This window comes from Manacus vitellinus, unplaced genomic scaffold (assembly GCF_001715985.3).
Source record: "Manacus vitellinus isolate BGI_N305 unplaced genomic scaffold, ASM171598v3 scaffold_49_pilon, whole genome shotgun sequence".
NCBI lineage: Eukaryota > Metazoa > Chordata > Aves > Passeriformes > Pipridae > Manacus > Manacus vitellinus.
This window is the reverse complement of record NW_021940603.1, coordinates 127,604-147,654: the sequence shown is the minus strand read 5'-3', so window position 1 is coordinate 147,654 and position 20,051 is coordinate 127,604. Positions and strand designations below refer to the sequence as shown.

The 20,051-nt window shown below is 44.3% G+C and overlaps 1 protein-coding gene across 2 annotated transcripts in view; it reads right to left on the bottom strand.

Moving 5' to 3' along the window:
- Nucleotides 1-20,051, bottom strand: part of STAG1 (stromal antigen 1) — a 155,873-nt gene that overhangs the window by 33,977 nt on the left and 101,845 nt on the right. For both annotated transcript variants that reach the window (XM_029962663.1, XM_029962662.1), the window contains exons 10-14: nt 16,152-16,275; nt 10,377-10,475; nt 5,588-5,667; nt 2,980-3,087; nt 711-825 (exon numbers count right to left, since the gene is read on the bottom strand). In XM_029962663.1, coding sequence (XP_029818523.1) covers nt 711-825; nt 2,980-3,087; nt 5,588-5,667; nt 10,377-10,475; nt 16,152-16,275 — 526 coding nt within the window. The remainder of the gene's footprint in view (nt 1-710; nt 826-2,979; nt 3,088-5,587; nt 5,668-10,376; nt 10,476-16,151; nt 16,276-20,051) is intronic.

Here is a 20,051-nt window from a genome sequence, read left to right as displayed (position 1 = left end):
TATCTTCAGAACATCCTGTACCTGACAGTTCATCTTCCCAAGTTTTCCTCCACTCTCTTGACATTTTCCCCAAATTACTATTAGTAGGTCTCCCATAAAACTTCCCATATGTGTTGTGTCTACAGACACAAACTATGGGCCCAACTCCCCCTGGGTGTGTTCATCTAGCACCTCATGTCACCACACTTGTTTGCATTTCCACCCTCCAACATTCTCAAGATGTACAAAGCCCTGGAGGGCCTCCTCTAATCTCCAGCTGACTCTGCTTGAAGGCCTCTCAGGTCCTTCCCACTGAGTTAATTGAGGATTCTAATATTAATTTGAGATATTCCGCAATTTTTGTTCCTTCCTGGTTCAAATTGTTTTACTCCACAAGGAGTAACTCCAGGGGTGTTATCCTTGCATGGTTATGCTAAAAAAAAAAACAACCTTTCCATTTGTATGCAATCAAGAGCCCTGGCAGCCCTTCCCCACCAGCAGGGCAGTGTGAGGACAGTGGGGACATGCACGAGCTAAATAAACCACGACCAAGATTTGCAGCTGAATTTGCTTCACGGACAAGGGAATTTGGGGCAGGGAAAAGGGCTTACAGTATGTCTGAAAATATGAAAAAAAAGGAAAAGACAGACAATTTATTACTCTATGATGTCAAATCACTTCTTAAGTTCCAGGTTTTATTAACCATGTAAAGGTTAAAATGAATTTTTTACCTCACTTTCAAGAAAGAAAAGAACCAACATTCTAATAAGGTTTCCATTTGGACTATTTCTCCCCCTCCTCTTTGCTAGAGCCTCTTCAGCTTGGGGATCGTGTCTGCTGAACAGCCTGAAAATAAGCAAAAGGAGCTCTCATGGTTATCACAACAAATCTCATTTCTGCAATAATGATGAGCATTCTTTCTTGACACACCAGAACTGCTCATAAGGCACAGGGAAAGTATCTCTGCTACCTCTTTCAGGGGAAAGAGAGCACGACCTCTGCCTGTCTGAAGAGATGGATTCATCTTCAGAGTCCTCCCGTTCACAGGGCTGAAAGAATTTCACCCAGGAAAAAGCTCTCCAAAACATATTGAAGGGTTTTGCAGAGTTTTAAATATTTGCATCATCAGTCTAGTTTTGCATTGGTAACTTCTCAAGCCCTACAGTGGTGGTAGCACTTCCTCCAGCAGTGCTCACCCTGACTGGGACAGGGTGGAATCAAACCTGACACCCCAGGAACAGCCAACCTCAGGCACCAGTGGCAGCACAAAGGATAAAACATTACTTGGGGCTTTTACAGGTAAATGATCCACTCTGCACTGAGCCCCTGATGGTAACCTCAAAACCCTCCCAATGCTCAAATTTCACAGCTGAAGGAGCTCTCAGCTGGGCCCACGTGACAGTTACTGCAAGGAGGGGTTCACTTGGAGAAGTTTGAAAACTGTTCCTGGCTTTTCCAAGGAAACCACAATCACAAAGCAAATTGGAACATGAAACAGTATTCTGATTTCACTGCTATAATTCCCTGAAGAGAGTACAAGTTGCACTCAAATGTTGCATTTTAGGTAAAGACATCACCTTGTCCCCCTGCTTACCTCACCAGACCAGAAATGAGCCCTCTGCAGGTGCTGCACAACCTCAGGCCGTGCCCCTCAGGGAGTCAGAGAGCTCTGTGTTATTTGCTCTCTTTGCTAAGGACAGACAGCAGGTCTAACAACAGCTTACACAGAGAAAATGAGAGTGAAATGTATAAAATCAAGTGAGACACATCACACCTCAAACACCTCAAAGAGATTCCAACTTATTTAACTGGGGATTTTCTTCGCAGAAACCAAAGAAAATGAGTTGTTAAGAATGGGGCAATCTTATCTCTGCCTTTTACCTTGGGAGACATCCACAGAACACAGCACAGTATCCTGTAAAGAAAAGTCAGGATAAAGTCTTGTCTTTACCCTGAGTGCATTAAGGTGCAAACATGTCCTCATTTACATCTTCAAGGCATTTTTCAAAATTATTTTGTCACATGTTGATTAACAAAGTAATTTCACTGAATGTTTTTAAAAAGAACCCCACACTTTCCCATAACATGTGAAATGTCATGTAGGAAACTAAATGTAACAGAATTTTGTAAACTCATTCCTTGAAACAGATAATACTTGATCATGAAGCTGGAATTCCACCACTGAAAGCTTACAAATACAATGTGGACTTCTAAATTCATAGAAAATTAGAACACTGGCAAAGGAAAATGGGTGTTTTTATGTATTTTTTTTTCTATTTGTATCTTGGCATGAAAGATCAGATAAGCTGGGTTCTCTATACACATATTAAAAAACTCTAAATGTCACAACCATGAGGGGAAAGAATAAAATTCCTGCTAAAATATTTTAAACTGCAAACCCTAAAATGAAGAGGTTACTCCTCTGCTACGGCACTGTCCTGGTCACAGTTCCTGATGTGCTGTGACTCACATCCAGGGAAAAGGGAGCTCATTTCCTTTGGCAGAGTGGGCACATGGGAATGGAACCACGGTGAAACGCAGGGGAGGTCAGTGAGTTCAGAAACAAACTTAGTAATTATTTACTACAGCAAATTCTCTCAAGTTCACTGTGTTGAAATAAAGTGATTTAAAGCTTGGTAGAAATGATGACTGTCTATCAGGCAGACCATAACAGATATGTAGGCCCTACATATACACATCATACAACAGTAATTCAGAGAGTGCTGCAGGATTTAAACCTTAGAAGTTTATACAGCCTTTGTATATTTAACCCTTGGAGGAGTTAGGAAAAGTTACCTGGATTCTAGAGTAAGAAAAATGCAAATTCAATTTCTTCAAGTCTTCAGGTCTTGACTTTAGACAAGAGAGTAAATCTCTGGTTTAAATTAAATAACTGATTTGCTAAGGGATATTTCACTCTATTGCTTCTTTGCCTTTTGATCTTACCTGTCTAGAAAGCATTCACAGATCTGGTCTTATTCCAGGGCAACGGGAACTTACTTTTTGTGCAGGAACTCTCCAGCTGCCACTGCCACGGGCCGGTGTGCTGAGTACACCAGGTGATACACATTCTCACAGTCCTCGTTGGACAGAGCCTCCTCACTCCCACTGAAAGAGCCAGAAAGTAACACCTGAACCACTGCAGACCTTTCATTCCCAACCCCTCACCCCCCCCAACTCACTCTGGACAGACTGATTTCCTTCCTACAAAATCCTAAATGGCTGAACACAGACCTCAAGGATCTCTGCTTCAATTGCCAACCACAGAGGTATTTAAAGGGCCTGTAAGACTGAAAGTTGGTCTGATTTCCATCTCCCAGTTGTATCAATATAGAGATAAAATAATACTATGAAAAAATCAGAATCACTGCTTCCAAATCCCACCCTGCTCATTCCTTAGACCATCACATTAACCATAAATATTGAAGATGCCAAACACTCATCAAACATTAGTAAACTAAAAACCTGGAATCACTGAAACATTTAGGTTGGGAAAGACTTCCAAGCTCATCAGTCCAACCATTAACCCAACACCACCATGGTCACCACTAGTCCATGTCCCCAGGTGCCACATCCACAGGCCTCTCCAACACTTCCAGGGATGGTGATTCCACCCCTTCCCTGGGCAGTCTGTTCCAGAGCATCACACAAGGAAAATGCAATTCCTTGCTTAAACTTATTCACTTCTCTGGCTATGTTTGCTTGCTATCAAAACTTTGAATGGTTAAGGTATTGAAATCTGGGCCTGGGACAACCTGCTTCAGCCTCCTGGTCTGCTCCATGCCCAGGAGCAGATCTTTCCATGGGACACTCTGCACGTTCCTGCTGCGGGGCAGGAGGTGGCCTGGGGGGTAGGAAGGAATATTCCCAATTACAGCTGCTGAAAGGGCCAGGCCAGGTGGATAAACTGTCTCAGCAATGGGAGAAGGCACAGAAATGCTCTGGATTTGGGCACCAGGTCACATACACCACGATGTGGGGACAGAGGCCTGGCACTGAGCATCCCCAAAAACCAACACACAGCCACTTCAGGGCTGAACGGGGTAGGGGGGGGCAGTTGGAGCTCCAATAATGCTGATACAATAAACTGCTTTCCCTTGTACACTGCTCAGTGTCTGACTGCAGACAGACTTCCCTTTCAACACCTAGCAGCTGCATGTGATCATACCCTGCTGTGCTGCATGAAGGAGGATGAACAGTTTATTTTCTGTAATTATTTATTGACAAGAACAGGCCGCCTTTTACCTTTGTCTTGGGTAAAAGACTCAGCTGGGGCTTCTGCAGCTTCTGAGTTCAAGGCAGATTTTGTGTGAGTTTTCTGAAACTCAGAAAAACTCCCATTTCACAGCAGCATTCTTGAAAAATGCTGTGAACTATTATATTCCATCAACGATATAAAAACATCAAGCACTGTCACAATCAGGAGTGTTGCTTCCATCCTTGTTCACTCAGCATTCATCAGAAATGTTTCCTTAGCAGGACTCTACAAAGCTTGGCCTCACACTACAAACAAGGTTACTTGGTCACTGCCCACCAGGATTGCTCCAGACACCTTTTTGGAGTTCCTGTCTGTCAGAACATTGCCCTGTGCTCACCAGTGTGACCCAGACCCTTCTGGTGCTAAATGCATTTAGTTGGGCTTTCATCATGCAACCAGAGGACAAAAAGAGGTGCACTGGGTAATTTTTGTCCTTGAATCTTACTGTGTTCCTAAATGTTGCTAATAATGTAGAAAATAGGAGTGCTCTACATCTCATTTCTGATCATATTTGTTATATTTGCTTTAAAAATATGACAGCAAATGCCAGACTTCCTTTTTTCCTAATATTACAAGTCCAATCTCTGTAAAGCACAGTGACTCATAAATAAAAAAAAGAAGCTCAGATCTCTTTATTGAGAGGAAAAGCTACTGTAATCTTTCATCCAAATTCTGCAGGTCCAAAAACATTCTTTAAAGTAGAGCTACTGGGGATAAAGTATGAAGCAAAACTTTTGTGCATCTGTTTGTCAAATAGATCTCCTTTAGCACAGCTTTTGGTGGATAACCCCAAAAGCTGGGCAGTGCCCCTCCAGCAGCACATCACGAGCCTGGGGGGATAGGCTGGGTCAGTCACACGTGGGAGGGCTCTGGGGCTGGATCTGTGCCTCAGGGAAGCCACTGCAGCCCTGCAAGGGAAAGCTGGAGGCCTGGAATCACCTTCTCCCAGGTGCCTCTCTTTCCAGCTGTGTCAGGTAACCCAGCAAATCTCCCCACGCTGGATCTTCACTGAGTTACTTTAGCAAAGAGGACCCACAGGCACTTGCTTTGGGGAGGACAGTCATTCTGCCCTGGGCAAAAGGCATAAATGCCCTTGGCATTCTTCCACAACAACGGAGGTACCAACAGCTCAACACAGCAAAACATTTTTATACTTTGCCTACTGTATTTCCATGAGACAGAATCTCTTACTTCAGCTTCCTGTCCCTATTGCCACGTGTGCAGTTCAACTTCTTACAAAGTGTAAGGTAAGAAATTCCCTCCAACACACAAGCAAAGCAATCAGCCAGTGGAATGCTGCTGGCCCAGGTGATTCCCCAGGGAAACAGGGGGGTTTGGAGCAGTACTCACTGCAGGATGAGTGTCACTAATCGAATGGCTTCCACGGCCACGTCGTACTCCTTGTCCAGGGTCATGGACACAATGCGGTCCTGGAAGGGAATGGCATGTCAGGGACACACACAAACAACCAGCTACCAGAGGGAGAACTCCAGAGATCACAGACAGACAGTCTAGGGAGAAAGGTGTTTCAACTGGACACTGCCCATCCGATGCCCACTGAGCACAGTCGAGTGCTCTGTGCCCAGGGAACAGGCAGGGACAGCTGCTCAGACTGCCCCGAGCCAGCTGTGCTCCCCAGCAACTGAGGAAGGACACTGGAGTTCAGGCACTCTTCTGGGCTGGGTTAGCTGAACAGGCCTTCTCTGAAAAGAAATGTACTTGGGTTGGACAACAGCACAAAAATTGCCCCACTCCACTCCCCTGAAACCAAACCATTTCAGAGCAAGGAATGCTGCATTTCTGGAGACACTGTGAAGGAAATCACTACTGAATACTCACGTTGCAAACTGCCTATAAAGTTGTGGCCTCTACACCAGGCTACATCCTAAGGTTTGAAGCTGAGCTCAAGAACTACACTACAGATGTTCCCCAGGGGAGCAGGAAATTCCATGGTTGGACTTTGTATTTTCCTGTTCTCTTCCCAGTGGAGACAAGCACGCCACTTTGCAGTCCAATCTAATGATTTTATAACTTCAAGGACCCTGTCCTTATGAGAAGTCTCCTAAGGGTTTCTTTCTCCCTAGTTTCAGTTTGCTTACTGGCACAAAAATAGCTGTGATTAGTGTATGTTGTCCTTCCTATCTGGGGAGAATTTCTATCCAGCCATGAACATTCAGGGTGTCTTGATGCTCTTTGCTTGACTGATCAAGTTAATGAAAAGAAACTGGGCCAAATAAAACTTGATTTCTCTGGCTTAACTTGCTTCAGGAAGGCCCAGGTATTATATGACATTTTGGGATGGGAAAAAATAGAAGTCAGGGACTGGAAAAGAAACAAGGGAAGGGTAAGGCAACAACAGTGAAAATCACCAGAACAAATCAGGACAAATGAAAGGTTTTCACCTCTTTTCTATTCTATTCCAGGCATTTAAAGGCTGAAGGGGAGTATCAAGCAACTGATGCTTATTTCAAAAGAGAAATTCTGGATCAGTATGTGAAGAATGCACCATGGTTGTCCCAAGTGTCACCTCCCAACACCACCAGGGCTGCAGAGACACTTCTTGTCACTGTGACTGAACGGGCCTCTATTAACTACAGTAAGTTCCTGGGGAATTTGATACATTTAACTTTTATCCTGACAGTTTTAGAGACTGTGAGAAGTCCCCAAAGAGACTCAGTGAAACAACTTTCCAAACAGGAAATCCTGTGTATGAACAAGACAAAAAATTGCTGCCTAATTTTTCCAAAGGTCTTGGCCAAGGAACAGCAACCAACACAACATCAAGAGAAAGAGCAGCCAGGGATACTGATCTCACATGTTTCAGTGGAATTCCAGGTACTCCCTCAAAGTGTATCTTACACTCCAGGATACCACAGGGAGGGAACCACCTGCATGCAAAGGAATAAGCACTCAGGTATAAAACTTCTACATCCCTGAAAAAGCCTGGGAGGGAGGGGATCTTCTCTGCTGCCTGCAGAGCAGGAGGGGCCCTCTGAGTCCTTGGGCACTTTGAAACCCACTGATGGAATGCTTTCTTATTCAAAAAGGCCATTCTCTCAAACATCAGGCTTAAAATAAACAGTGTGGAAGTGTCATTTCTTGTTTTCTGCCTTGGTGTGCCACCAGCCAGGCACCAGAGAGACCTGCACACCGAATGGCTCTGCAGGTGTGACCTCTGTGCTTTAGGAAGTTGCCAAGTCCAGCTGCTCCATCTGCCTTTGCAGAGATTCCCTGTACCATGTACAGCTGCACAGCAGGCACAGGCCTGTACTCAGAACTTGAAATATTAATTTTCAGTGCCTATGATGATCAGTTTTCCACTCTGCATTAGGCTGTGAACAAGTCAGACTGAGGAGTAAATACAGATTTGCTCTTTCTGCCTCTCAGGCCACGGAGACAGAACTGTCCTGCACAGGGTCAGGGACGAGGGACAGGAATTCAAGGGCTGCACCTAAATCTCCTGGTGTCTTGGCTTTGGCACTGATGGTTTCAGTTAATGTGTGTATCAGAAAGGATCTCTTGATGGAAAACAAGTCTCCTCTTTGATGGACAACATTTTTGTTGATGGACAAAGCTTACTTTCTAGCATATCACCTACAACTTTCCTTTGGCAAAGTGACACGAGCAGATCCTTTGACACAGCTATCTGAAAGGTGGTGAAATATTAACACCCCAGCACAAGGCACTCTGGATCAAATTAATTTATTCTTTAAAGAGCCAGAAGACCTCTAGAGAGACTTCTCTTGACAGTTTGAATGGATTGAGCTGAACAGCAGCTAAAGTGTGCAGGTCGATTTAATTCTGATGAGGAAATATAAATAAGCAGCCATGGAACTGCAAATGGCACTCAGGTCAATTATTTTTCAAAGAGGTGGTGGTAGAGTTTGTGATGGCAAGACATTTAACTGATGTATCACAGCCTCCAAAAGCATTAATTTGAGACTTTGCTCGCTCCTGGTGCCAGAGGCCACATCCCTGTCAGCATAGCTGTAAATCCCAGGGCAGCTCTCGGGCCATGCCAGCTTTTGTTCTCTTGATGTGGCTGGGAACTGCAACTGAGAAATCACTGTGTTGAACAATGCTGTTCTCTAGGCTCACAGAGACTTGGAGTTCACCTTTTCTCTTATTTATCTCAGAATGATACAGACTTCTGTAGTAAAACCAGCTCCAAAGGGACAGTGAGGATTCCAGACAGGGCTCCCCTCCCTCTGACTGCTTTGGACAGCAACGAAAGTTCCTCGTGCCATCCCAACCCAGCAGCAGTGCACAGGCTAACCCAGCTTCCTCTGGGAAAACTGTCTGCACTGGGAAAAGCCAGGAGGATGTATGTAGAGCTTTCATGCCCCCCCCAGTTTTCTGGGCTACAGTACTGAGTAACTGTTGCTCCCAGTGCCTCCAGTCTCCTGAAAAGGTTTGCTGGTGGACAGGATGGGTTCAGCCTCAGGGCAGTTCACAATTTCTGGGAGGCTGAGGGAGAAACATCCAGCACATTGTCTCGTAAAGAGAACCAGATAGAGAGACCATGAGAGCTTTTGTGGCCTATTTCAAAATCAATGGAATTACAGAAGGAGCAAATATAAACAAATCTAAATTTGCACAGAGAGAACAGGAAAGCTGGAGGGTCCATTTTTCTGCTTGTCCTAAGATGATAAAGCAAACCAGACTTAGGGAGGCATTAGAGACATAGTCTGAGGTCTGAACCTGTTTGCCAGGGACTTTTCTGTAAGAGGAAGCTTTGGTTTTACTGCAGCAGTCCCAGAAACTGACTTTCCAAAATCAGAAAAATGCAGGCCCTCAGCTGATCTCACACAATGATCCAGTTATCTCTCCTGCTTTAAAGTCAACTATACCCAGTTCAGTCCTATTTATTTAATCTGCCCTTAACAATCTTAAATGACAGAGATTTTTAATAAGGAGTCTGCTCTGTTAAATAACTATCATTTTGGACAAAAAGCCTTCCTTAATCTTCAGACTTTACTGCAGGTTAAGCATCTTTTTTCTCCATCTCAAGTGAATGTGGTAAAAAGCTGATTACTGTTATGTTTTTATAAATTTTTTTTATAATTGTTATAAATTTATAATGTTATAAATTATTTTCCATCCATTTTATTTCCATCCATGGAAGATGGAAAATTTTCTATATTTTGTGCTTTTTATATCAAACTGGAGGAGTTCGTAGCCACTGCAATGACAGACAAAACCAGTGAAGCAGTATAAAATACATGGGGAGAAGTTTAAGTCTTGTATTTATGAGTATTTAAATCTCTACTTTTCTAAACAGAATTTATCATCAGCATTATAATCATGATTTAGAGCAAAATAAATGAGTCTTTCCTCGGGGGGCAGCCTTTCCCACAGCTCTGTGCTCTCCAGAACAGCAAGGAAACATGAGAGGTGCCAGCTGATGTGGTGACAGGGCCTGAGAGCTTCCCTCTCACCAGGCATCCCAGAGGAGCAAGGACAGCACTTCCACACTCAGCTCTCCAGACACTCCACTTGGGAAATGAAGCAGACGTGCCACAAAAGGAATTAACAGCCACACTCTCAGCCAGATATTAAGCAAAAAGTTTGTGCTAATGAAAACCTGTGAGCTGCTCCTCCAGCACTTCTCTCCTGAACAGGACAGCTGTGCTCAGGGGGCTGTCTGGAAGCACAGGGGAAACTCCACTTCTGCAGCAAAAGGGATTTCACTGGTTGGAGGACTGGGATGCAGTCCCAAGTGTGTCTCCCTTCAAACACCACCACATACTGAGCTAAAAAGCTGTGGAACAACCAATCTTTTGTTATAGCCTGTTACTTTCAGATATATTTTAGGTTGTGTAAGTACATGTCCTTAAAATTCAATAAATCTAAATTTAAGTAAGTACAGGCAGATTGAGTAATGACAATATATAAGCTATCAATAATACAAACAGATAAATAGTCATCCTGGCCAAGTCTGACAAATCTCACAGGATAAAAACTGTAAAATGGATTTGGCTTCATCTCAGCACTCAGTAATACAGTTTTGCTAGTGCAGGTACAAGCCTTGCCACAAAGGAGTTTATTTTTGCATTTAATAGACATGACTCAAAGACCACAACAGGATGAGGACACTTTTACTTTCTGTACTCCTTCCAAAAATTGTATTTCCTCTTACCTTGAATCTATTAGTGAACAGCTCCAGTTTGGGAAACAACTCTCTGTTGGTGTACAGACTCTGAAGAGCTTTCAGACACTTCAACCTCACTTCACCTTGCTAAACAAAACACAGCAAGATTAGCTGATAGAATACACTCATCAAATGCACATGAATATTAAAGAACATCATCATGTAATTTGTTTAACAGACATTTAAAATTTTATGCAAATGGATGACCAAAGCCAACCTGCAATTCAGCTAAATGTAAGAACTTCCTCCCTATCTGCATATGGAAAGACTTTAATGTGCCTTCACTTACATGCCATTTATTGCTTCCCTTTCAAGTAACTCCACAAAAAGACAAAGGCAGCAGCAAGCAAACACAAACTGAAGATGTCCAATCTGCAGGGCTTGGTGCAGTGGGGCTTCAGGAAAGAGATCCAGGTACCTCAGGGCTGATAGCTGCTGTTTGCAATCAGTGCTCAAAATGACTGAGCATGGGCTGAGCAACTCCACCATTTCCCAGGGCAGGGCCACAGGGAATGCACCCTGGATGTGTTTCCTGGAAGTTCTACAGCCCCATCTCTCAGCACAGGACAGCACAGGTTGGAGGATGAAGAGGCTTGAGGGCCCCTCCAGTGGCAGCTCATGCCCAGCTGCTCCTCAGGTGGGACTGCTGGGCTGCAGGCAGCAAACATGGGGATCCCACACAGGGCCTATGGATCCAGGCTTTTATCCTACAGCAACACCCCTGATGAAGGGAAGGGCTGGATCCCCCTGTGCTGCAGGTCCACAACTTCACTCCACTGCACAGTCCAAGCAAACTAGGGATTCTTTTTGGAAAATATTTGTAGATAGCAAAAAGGTTATAAACACAAATCTACTCAAATTTCATCTGTAGAGTTCACTGCAGTGTGCACTTACTGTTATGAAAGTGAAGACACTACCAAGTCTAAGGCCTTTAGCTGCTCAAGAGCTAAAATTAATTATTGAACTTCATAAATAAAGCTCCATACCCAAAGGGCTTGATTTCTGAATTTGTCTATTCTATAATCAGGTCTGTATTTTAAAAATCCTCAAGCTAAAAACTGAAAGAACATTCAGAGACTGACATAAAAACAGAAGATAAAAAATCCTTATTTTTAAATTTTTTAAAGCTTCTTTCCTCCTTCACACCTATTTCAAAAATGGAAATAGAAGATAAAAGAAGCACAGAAGTTGGATTTTCAGAATTTCCATGAGAACTATTGTTCCTGAGAAATCATCTCTTTACATCCATGAGGAGTCTCTGAGCAGCCATGCTCTCTTCCTGGGATCTTTTTGACTACCACTGCAGAGAAAGTCAATGAGATGAAAGTTATGTTTAAAAGGATCTAGCATTAAGATCTTTCAAGGTACAGAAAATAACTTCCTTGAAAAAAAGTTCTATATGGATGTGATCTGGTGCCACAAAAGCACAGAGAAGTGCTGCTTGCTGTTGTCTCAGTGGTGCCTGTGCTGCAGTGCCAGAAATGGTGTCCCCTCTGCTGTGTGCTGATCCCCTCACAGGACTGGGAGCCTCTCTTGGCCTCAGCTTACTGAGCCCCAGATGGTCAGGAGCAGGTTATTCTGGCATGTGATGAGCACTCCAAAGCTGCACTGAGGCAGCAGGTTCAGTTCCAGCTCCCTGAAGGCTGTTCCCTCTGTGAGCAGAGGGCCAGGGACCCGAAATGCAAAACTCAAAACCCGGTGCCCACAGCAGAGCCCCAAGGCCTGTGCAGGAAAGGTTCAGGCTGCCCGTGGAGCCCAAAGCCCTCATGGATCAACAGTCCCAGAGCTCAGTCCAGGCCTAATAGTGAGGGTCTCTGTGAGGCCTAAGAGAGCAAATTGAGCCCAGTAGGTTGGAAGCACACCCAGACCCTGGGTCCCTGTGTGCCCTGCCAGGAGACTCCAGCCAGGGGCTGCCAGAAGTGTCCTGGCCCAGGGCACTGTCCTGCCACTCCCCATGCCCGAGGCACCGCAGGAGCAGGGGAGGAGGAGAGAAAGGTTTGTCACACCTGGTCCCTCTGGCTGAGAGAGGGACCAGCAGACACAGAGGCACTCCCCAAAAAACAACTGCCCTTCCTGGCAGGAGAATGAGAGGGAGAGGACTCTCTCTGATAGCCTAAAGGTCTGGTTTTAAAACTGCTGGTCAAGGATGGAATCCACCTCTTTGGAGCGAGAAGAGCCCCTGCACATGAGCTTGTTAATCCTGTTAAGAAGGATTTAAAACAAAGTCAGTGGAGATGAGGTACAGGAACACCCTGGGAAGCCTAAACAGCAATGACCTGCACAAGGAGCAAAGAAAGGCAGGAGTGAAGGTGGATACACTAAGCCCAGAATGGAGGAGCAGCCATGTGCCACAGAGCAGCACCAGGCCAGACACAAGAAGTTTGCTGATGTCTATGAGAATCATTCAAGGACCAGGAGCTTGTAACACCCAAACACCTTCTAGTGAGGAAGGACGTGGGTGGGAATGCTGAGTTAGGGTGATTCCTAAGAAACTCAGGCCAGCAGGAGGGACAGGAAGGACAGGAAGAGACTTAGTAAACTAAGAGATGAACTTAGTTATTAATTAGGAGGTTGAGCACAAGAGGAACATCTGCTTCAGAGGAGCCTGGGTTCAGCCTTTTCACAGGAATAGACAATAAGCAAAGGAGAGGAATGCAAAGAAGGAAAATGTGGGTTTGGATGTGTTAGGAACTGGTTTAAGAACCAGGACTGTCTTGGTATCTAGAGACACAATTATGGTTTCAAAACACTTCCAGGCATCAATGAGGCAGAAGAAAATTAAGACTGAACAGTCTGATTTAACACTTTTTTTTTAAAGAGGTTTTTTAAATGTAATTATATTATAGTTGATAAACATTTAATTTATGCTTCCAGATACGTGGGAATGAAAAAAAAGCTTAAAAGGAGAGAAAGGCAGACCTTGAAACCCACATTCAGATGAGAATCTACAAAACCCAAAAAGCCCTATAGACATTTGTCTAAAATCTGAGAAAGAGACAGGATTAACATACAAAACCTAAGGATCTCCCAAATTAGAGAACCAAACTTCTGTGTTCTCTGTGGTTTCATTTGTATGTCTTCTGGAGTAGAACATGAAACTGCTCAGCAATGTCCTGCACCGCTGCCTCCTCTCCTTTTTGTAGCACCAACTTCAGAGAAGGTGATCATTTTGGGGTGACTGCTGTTCATGTGAAATGCAATACGTCATGGCTATTCCCTCCACCTTCATTTTTCAATATTTTAAATACCAATCATAGCAAAAACTGTCTCCTGATCAAAGCCAAGCAAAATCAAAGAACTTGGCTACCAGTTGGGAAGTTTTTCAGGCAGTGCCAATGAAAACCAGGCTGTTAAGGGATCTTGTACTTCTGGATGGTTTGCATTTTTAATTGGTTCTTATTCCATCTTTTTCCAATCTATTCTTCCCATTGCACCTTCCTCCTCTCCTTTCTGTGCCTCCCCAAATGTCTCTTTCTCTCCATTCTCTCCCTTTTCATGCTTTGACACGTGGCTCACCTGCCTCAGACTCTTCCCATTGTACTCACAATCTGTCTCACTCTATACATCAAATATACACTGCAGCAACAAAAACTATCACCTATCACATATACCTTCACATTGAACAGATTAACCAGTGATTTAAAGACTTAAAACCCAAGGCACTTCTGAGGCCTGCAATGACAAATACTCCAGAGCAGAGGCAGGAGAGCAGCCTGACAGGATTCCTCTGTGCCTGGTCCAGATGGGCCATTTTTTTACCATAACACCATAATTTAAAATTTCTCTGGTGAGGGAACATGAAGGAACATGTCGATTTTTAAAAAGCTGAGGTGTAAACATATGTCAAGGCTGCAGGCAGATGACTTAGACCCTGGCCTGAGGTTAAACTAACTGAAGAGGATGTGAGAAAGTATTGGACATGACATGAGAAATCTCTGGATGTGACAGATAAGGGTGTGGGAAGCTGACACCAGTCAGAGACAGCGCCGTGAGGAACGGCTGCATTTCACAGATGGTTAAAGGAGTGAGGGGAGAGATGGATGGACTTCACACACACTGCAAGGGGCTGAGAGCTGCCAGCTGCAACCCTGACCACATTCTGCAAGTGCTGCTTTGTGGAAATGTTCTGCAAGGTTCAGGATGTGCTCCCAGAATCGCACTGCAATTATTCAAGGGAGAATTTATTTTAAATTATAAGTCCCAGTAAAAAGTGAAGCCCTCCAGCACATGTAAAATGCTAATGCTCCCCTCTGAGCTGCCCTCCCCACTGATTTATCTTCCCTCCTGGAGCATGGCACCAGTGAGGCACACAGTGGTACCAAGGGGGCACAGCTGGAGCAGCAGCTCTGCCTCCATGCCCTGGGATGGCCGTGTTCCCATGTCCAAGCTTTCCTGACACACAGGGTTGTGTCTCTGGACTCCACACTGCTCGGGGTCCAGTGCAGCACTGAGCAGGATCTTCCTCCTGCTCAACTTCTTACAATGAGATCTAATGTAAAAGTTTGGGGAAAGTTTGTAAAGAAAAAGTTTGAGAACTTCACGTTTAGAGAGGAAGAAATCCCATGTCCAGTCTCTAGAGCATAAAGGATACTCTTAACAAGGAAATTGCTCATCCAAATCAAGGCAGAATGCAGATCCCTGTCAGCTGTAGCTGCAAGAACCAGCAGCAGCCAACTTCTTCCAGTTGTGAAAGCCTTTCTAACTGATCTTGTTCAGACTTCTTCAGCTGGACTTGAGGATCTTTATGTGTCCCTTCTAACCCAGAATATTCTGTGATTCAGCAAACAAGTGACCGAGTCATATCCTCTGTGTTAATATGATGTTTGAAGTTATTGAAAAATCATCTTTTTAAAGAATCAGCTGTTAGATATCAGTTATGTAAGTCATCAGAATGAACTTGAAAATTTTTGATTTCTTCCACCAGTGCTTCTAGAAGAAGAGAATGGTCTGAATCAGGATGCTGGAATTTAATGAGCATTTCAACAGCACAGGTAGGTCTCCTTTGTTTTCCTTGGATAATGTTAGCAAAGAGTTTAGAGTAAAACAAGTGTTTCTAGAGGTTTTGGTGGGAGTAGGAGGACAGCCAGTCCTACTTCTGCCTGGTATACAAATTCCCCCTAGCCAGAGTGCAAAGCCCTGCTCCACCAGTGTTCAGAAGGGGCTACTCCTGCTGCAGGACCTTGGTGGGTCTCAGAGCTGCTCCCACCCCACGGTGTGCTGTGGGTGCCACCAGCACTGAGAGCTGTGCTGACACAGAAAAGCCCCTCTGGATACAAATCCTTTTGCCTCCACCTGGCATTTCAACAAGTTTTTGAAGAAAAAGCTAAAGGGAACCTTGAAAAGACTCTTCAAGGGAAAGTGAATTGATGAGAACTCCACTGGTTGTGGAGCCAGTGGTGTCTGTTGGGGATCCAGAGATGTTCTTGCCCCTAACCTTTGATCAATGTAAATGGAAGACATGTGGAAATCTCTGTTCCATTCTGCTTCAGACAGAGGTTCTCATGAGTGGCCCAAGGAGGCTTCTCTTTCTCTTGTAATCAGAAGAAAGGCATGTTCCATCAGAGCCTGAGAACACCAACAGCAGAGGAACCCAGGCAGCCTGGGAGTGCTGCATCCCAGTGCAAGCACATCCCTAGAGACAGCCTGGTTTAAAGGGAGCAGGTTAGAAAACAGAACAATGTCTTTGTAAGCCAAGGACGATACACAAAGCATGGCCTGGGCAGTAATATCAGTAACACAAGGGCAGGAATACACAATACTTACCCTGTCGTGTAGTGTCCAGCCAACATATTTTAAATAACTATCATTCAGGAAGGCATCACTGTACATCTTCATCCAGACTCCAATTTCTTCAATACAGACAGCTCTAATCTCAGCAATAGCATCACTACCAAGGAAAAAAGGACAGAACAAGTATGAACCAGAGTACAGAGCATTTACTTCTCAATCCCCTTGCCCTATCTGTAATACTGTGCTTTTACTTTTGATGAGCCTCACTAGGTAAGACCTGTCACTGTTCCCACTGCCATCTCACTGGTTTTCTGTTCCTTTGTCCCTGAACTCACTGATCTAATAATTTCAGTATTTCTATATTCTGATATGATATTTCCACTGTGTAAAACAATTCTCAGCCTAGTTTGCTTCACAGTCTATAACTCCAATTTTTACCTCTCTCTTTTCAAAGAGAATTATGATCCAAGCTACAGACCTCCTCTGGACAATTGTTTCTGAAACCATGTCCCTGACATTTGCTTTGCAGCCCTGGCTGTCTCCAGCTCGAGGTGCAGAACCACTGCAAAGTGGGAAAAGTTATTTGGTTTAACCAAAGGCACCTGCCAGAGGAGCAGAATGGAATTTGGTACATAAACAGATATCATTTCATGCCCCACATGAGAGCCCTACCCCAAACCCTAGGGGAATGTTTGCACTTCAACATTGGTTTCCTCCAGTTTTCTTGCTTTTCTCCTACATTCTGACTGTGGTAAGTGATGGGAGAGGCAGAGACACATCTCAGGCAGGCTCAGCAGCTGCTCCCTGAGGAGGGGCAGCAGGAAAGTGTCTGGAGAGATCACCAGAGAGCTGAGGGATGGACAGGATTTCCATGTGATTGGCACTCTGTGCCTGCCTGACAGGGAGCAAGGCACAGCCACTAATCAGGAACGACGGCTCAACAACGGGAAAGGGACTGGGGCCATCTGGCCCTTCAGGCATCTCAGCTCTGAGACATCTGCTACTGTGAGAAAGCACTTGTGCCACTCCAGCTGGCACTGCTTCACAGCTCCAAACTTCAGCTGCAATAAAAGAGGAACAGAAAGAGCCACTGCACAGAAGAAGGGAATGCCTGGTGCTTAACAAACACTGCACTTGCTTGTAATTGAGATTCTTGTTCTGTATTTTCATTAAAAAAATCTTCTCAGAAAAGTAATAAACATCAATTTAATTCTAAAACAGACCAACAGAGCCCCAAAATGAAATTCAATTTACAGGAAAAAAAGAAAGAGAGAAATTCCAAGCTCCAAGTAAGAGAATAACTGCAAAATAAGAGAAAATGTATTTTTCCTAAAGTCTTCAATTTTACCAAATATAAATAAAATACACTCACTCTTATGGTCAGGACACTTCTTGCACAAGTTCACACCCCCAAAGCAGTGTAACAAAGCCATGATCACTCCATAATGGAACTGCCCATGTACTTCCACCTCCCTCGGTGCCATTGCTCTGTCCATGACCTTCCAGACTCCGGTGACACCCACAGCTCCACAGGAGTCACAGTGTCCCACAGGGCCAGATGGGAAACCTCTACAGGAATTCTAAACTCCAGGGAGGAAACTGTGCTGATGGACCAGCACAAAGCAGGCATTTGCTGCAGGAATGGGAGGGAAACTCTGGGGAAGGTCCCAACCGCTGCCAGCCCTCCCTGCCCACGAGACACACACCGACTTCAGAACTGCCAAACACGGCCCCTGGAGCTGCTCTGACACACCCCCTGAAGGCTCTCCAACCTCAGAACCAGGGCAGGTGTCCACCCACAGTGCAGACAAACCACAGGATGGGCATTTCTCAAACAGGCTGAGAAGTGTAAGGACAGTTGTGCTAAAATCTCACATTCAAGGGTTAGCAGTTGCATTCGTTATGGGGAATGCAGCACAATGGAGACAAGTCTGAATTAAAACCATGAATATATTCATACATATATATTTAATTGTGTACTGCTTTACACTAAACTAGATTAGCAATTCCCTTGTATGGAATTACTCTACAACTATTTTAAAAGCAAGAATGCAAGACTTACAGCACAGTCTAAAGGACTGGCCTGTGTGAATCAAGAAAACAGGGCAGCCACAACAACACAAAGGAGCCACAAAGGCATTTCCAGGAGGGGATGACAGCCCAGGGCCTCACATCCAAGTAGGGTATTTCACCACCTTAGAAATTTACTGACTGTGAAGAATTTTGGAAGGATTTAATGGCCATCCCAAAAAGAACCCAAATGTCAACAACTATTTAATCGTGCAGCACAGCCAGCCAAAAATCAGGAGAAACAATGTTTTCTGTAAGCATGCATTCAATCTTCCCCAGGCAGACAGGGAAAAACTGCTTCTTGATTGAAAAGCTCCTCTGGGATCCCCAGGCACTATGGACAGACACTCACTCCAAGCTGCTAATTTAAAAAAAAAAAAAAAAGGCTATTCCACTGATTAAAAGATTTTAGTGTAATAAAAATTTAACACCTTCAGTGTAATTGAAAAGGGGAAAGAACCATGAATAAGGCATGTGGGACTAGCAAACACACTCAAGTTGCTGAAGAGGCAGAACTTGTGTGGCACCCTTTCCCACCCCACCAGCATCTCCCAGGTAACTCTCACCAATTCAAATCCTTTGTGTCCTTGCAGGAATCACTAACACAGACTCCATGCCCATACAATGCTGCCACAAACACAGTACAGCCCAAAAACCTTTATGCCTTTCTGTGCATCAGATAATTCCTTGTCATTAAACTCTAATTCTTCTAATCTTTACACAGTTCAATACAGTTTAGCTCCTGGTCATAGTTCCTACTCTTGGTAAAGAGATCCCCCGTGATGCAACTTCCTCAAAGACAGAACAGGAGGGTGCCTCACCTGCCTGGGGCTTTCTGAGAGCTGGAATCCCAAATTCCCACTCACCCAAGGGACAGGGAATGCTGCAGCTCTACAATAACATACCACTGCCAGTTGAACCCAGCTGGGCCTGTCTCTTGGGCTGCTCAGTAGTTTGTAAACTTTTTGAGGATATAATTATGAGGAGAACTGGACAAAAATGTCTTTTCTACCTTTTTTTCCGGACTCTATAAAGACATAAAACCATAATACATTTTCCTGTCACCTAGGAGATATGTTTCACCTCCTTAGGATAACACATTTAGGGTGGAGGGAAACGGATTTTTCTCTGGTTTGGTTTGGGTTTTCATTTCCCTGTGCTGACTGGTTTTTGCTTCCTCACAAGACTGCCATCCAATATCCCCTCTAGTTTTTGCTCATGCAACCCTCTGGTTTCCCAGAGTGCAATTCCCATGTAACTTGTCACCAGCCTCCTATTTACTCAGCAGGAGGGAAAGCAACACCTTGGAAGGAGACAAGCACCTTCCCCATAAAAACAGAACGTCATCTAGATTTTGCCAGTTTTACCTTTACTGTCAGTCCTGCCCAAACATTCCCTCAGGACAGCTCAGTGCCCTGCAGAAACCCTGCACCCACCGTGTCCCTCAGGCCCAGGATCCCCATTCTGCTCTGCCAGAAGCCAAAACTGTCCTAGTTCTGTTTTGGGAGACAGTCACATCTGGAGAAAAAGCTCTGTGAGCACTGAAAACAAAAGGATATTATGAAGTAGGACTGTAATCAGAATTCTTCCCATCACCATCTCTGCTGCTTTACGGTCAACATGAGCTCAGCACCTTGACCCTGAATTTACTCTCATGTCTTCCTTTTGATGCTCTCAGTTTTAGATTAAAAATAAAATTAATGGACAACCAAATATGTCACAAACCAGCACAGAAATACTGAGAAAAAGTGATTCAGGAACAAGATAAGGAAATATGCAATGAGGTGAGGACATTTCTTGCATGTTTATTAGGAATATCTCAATTTTCCACCAAATCTGCTGTTAACACTAGACTAGCATCAC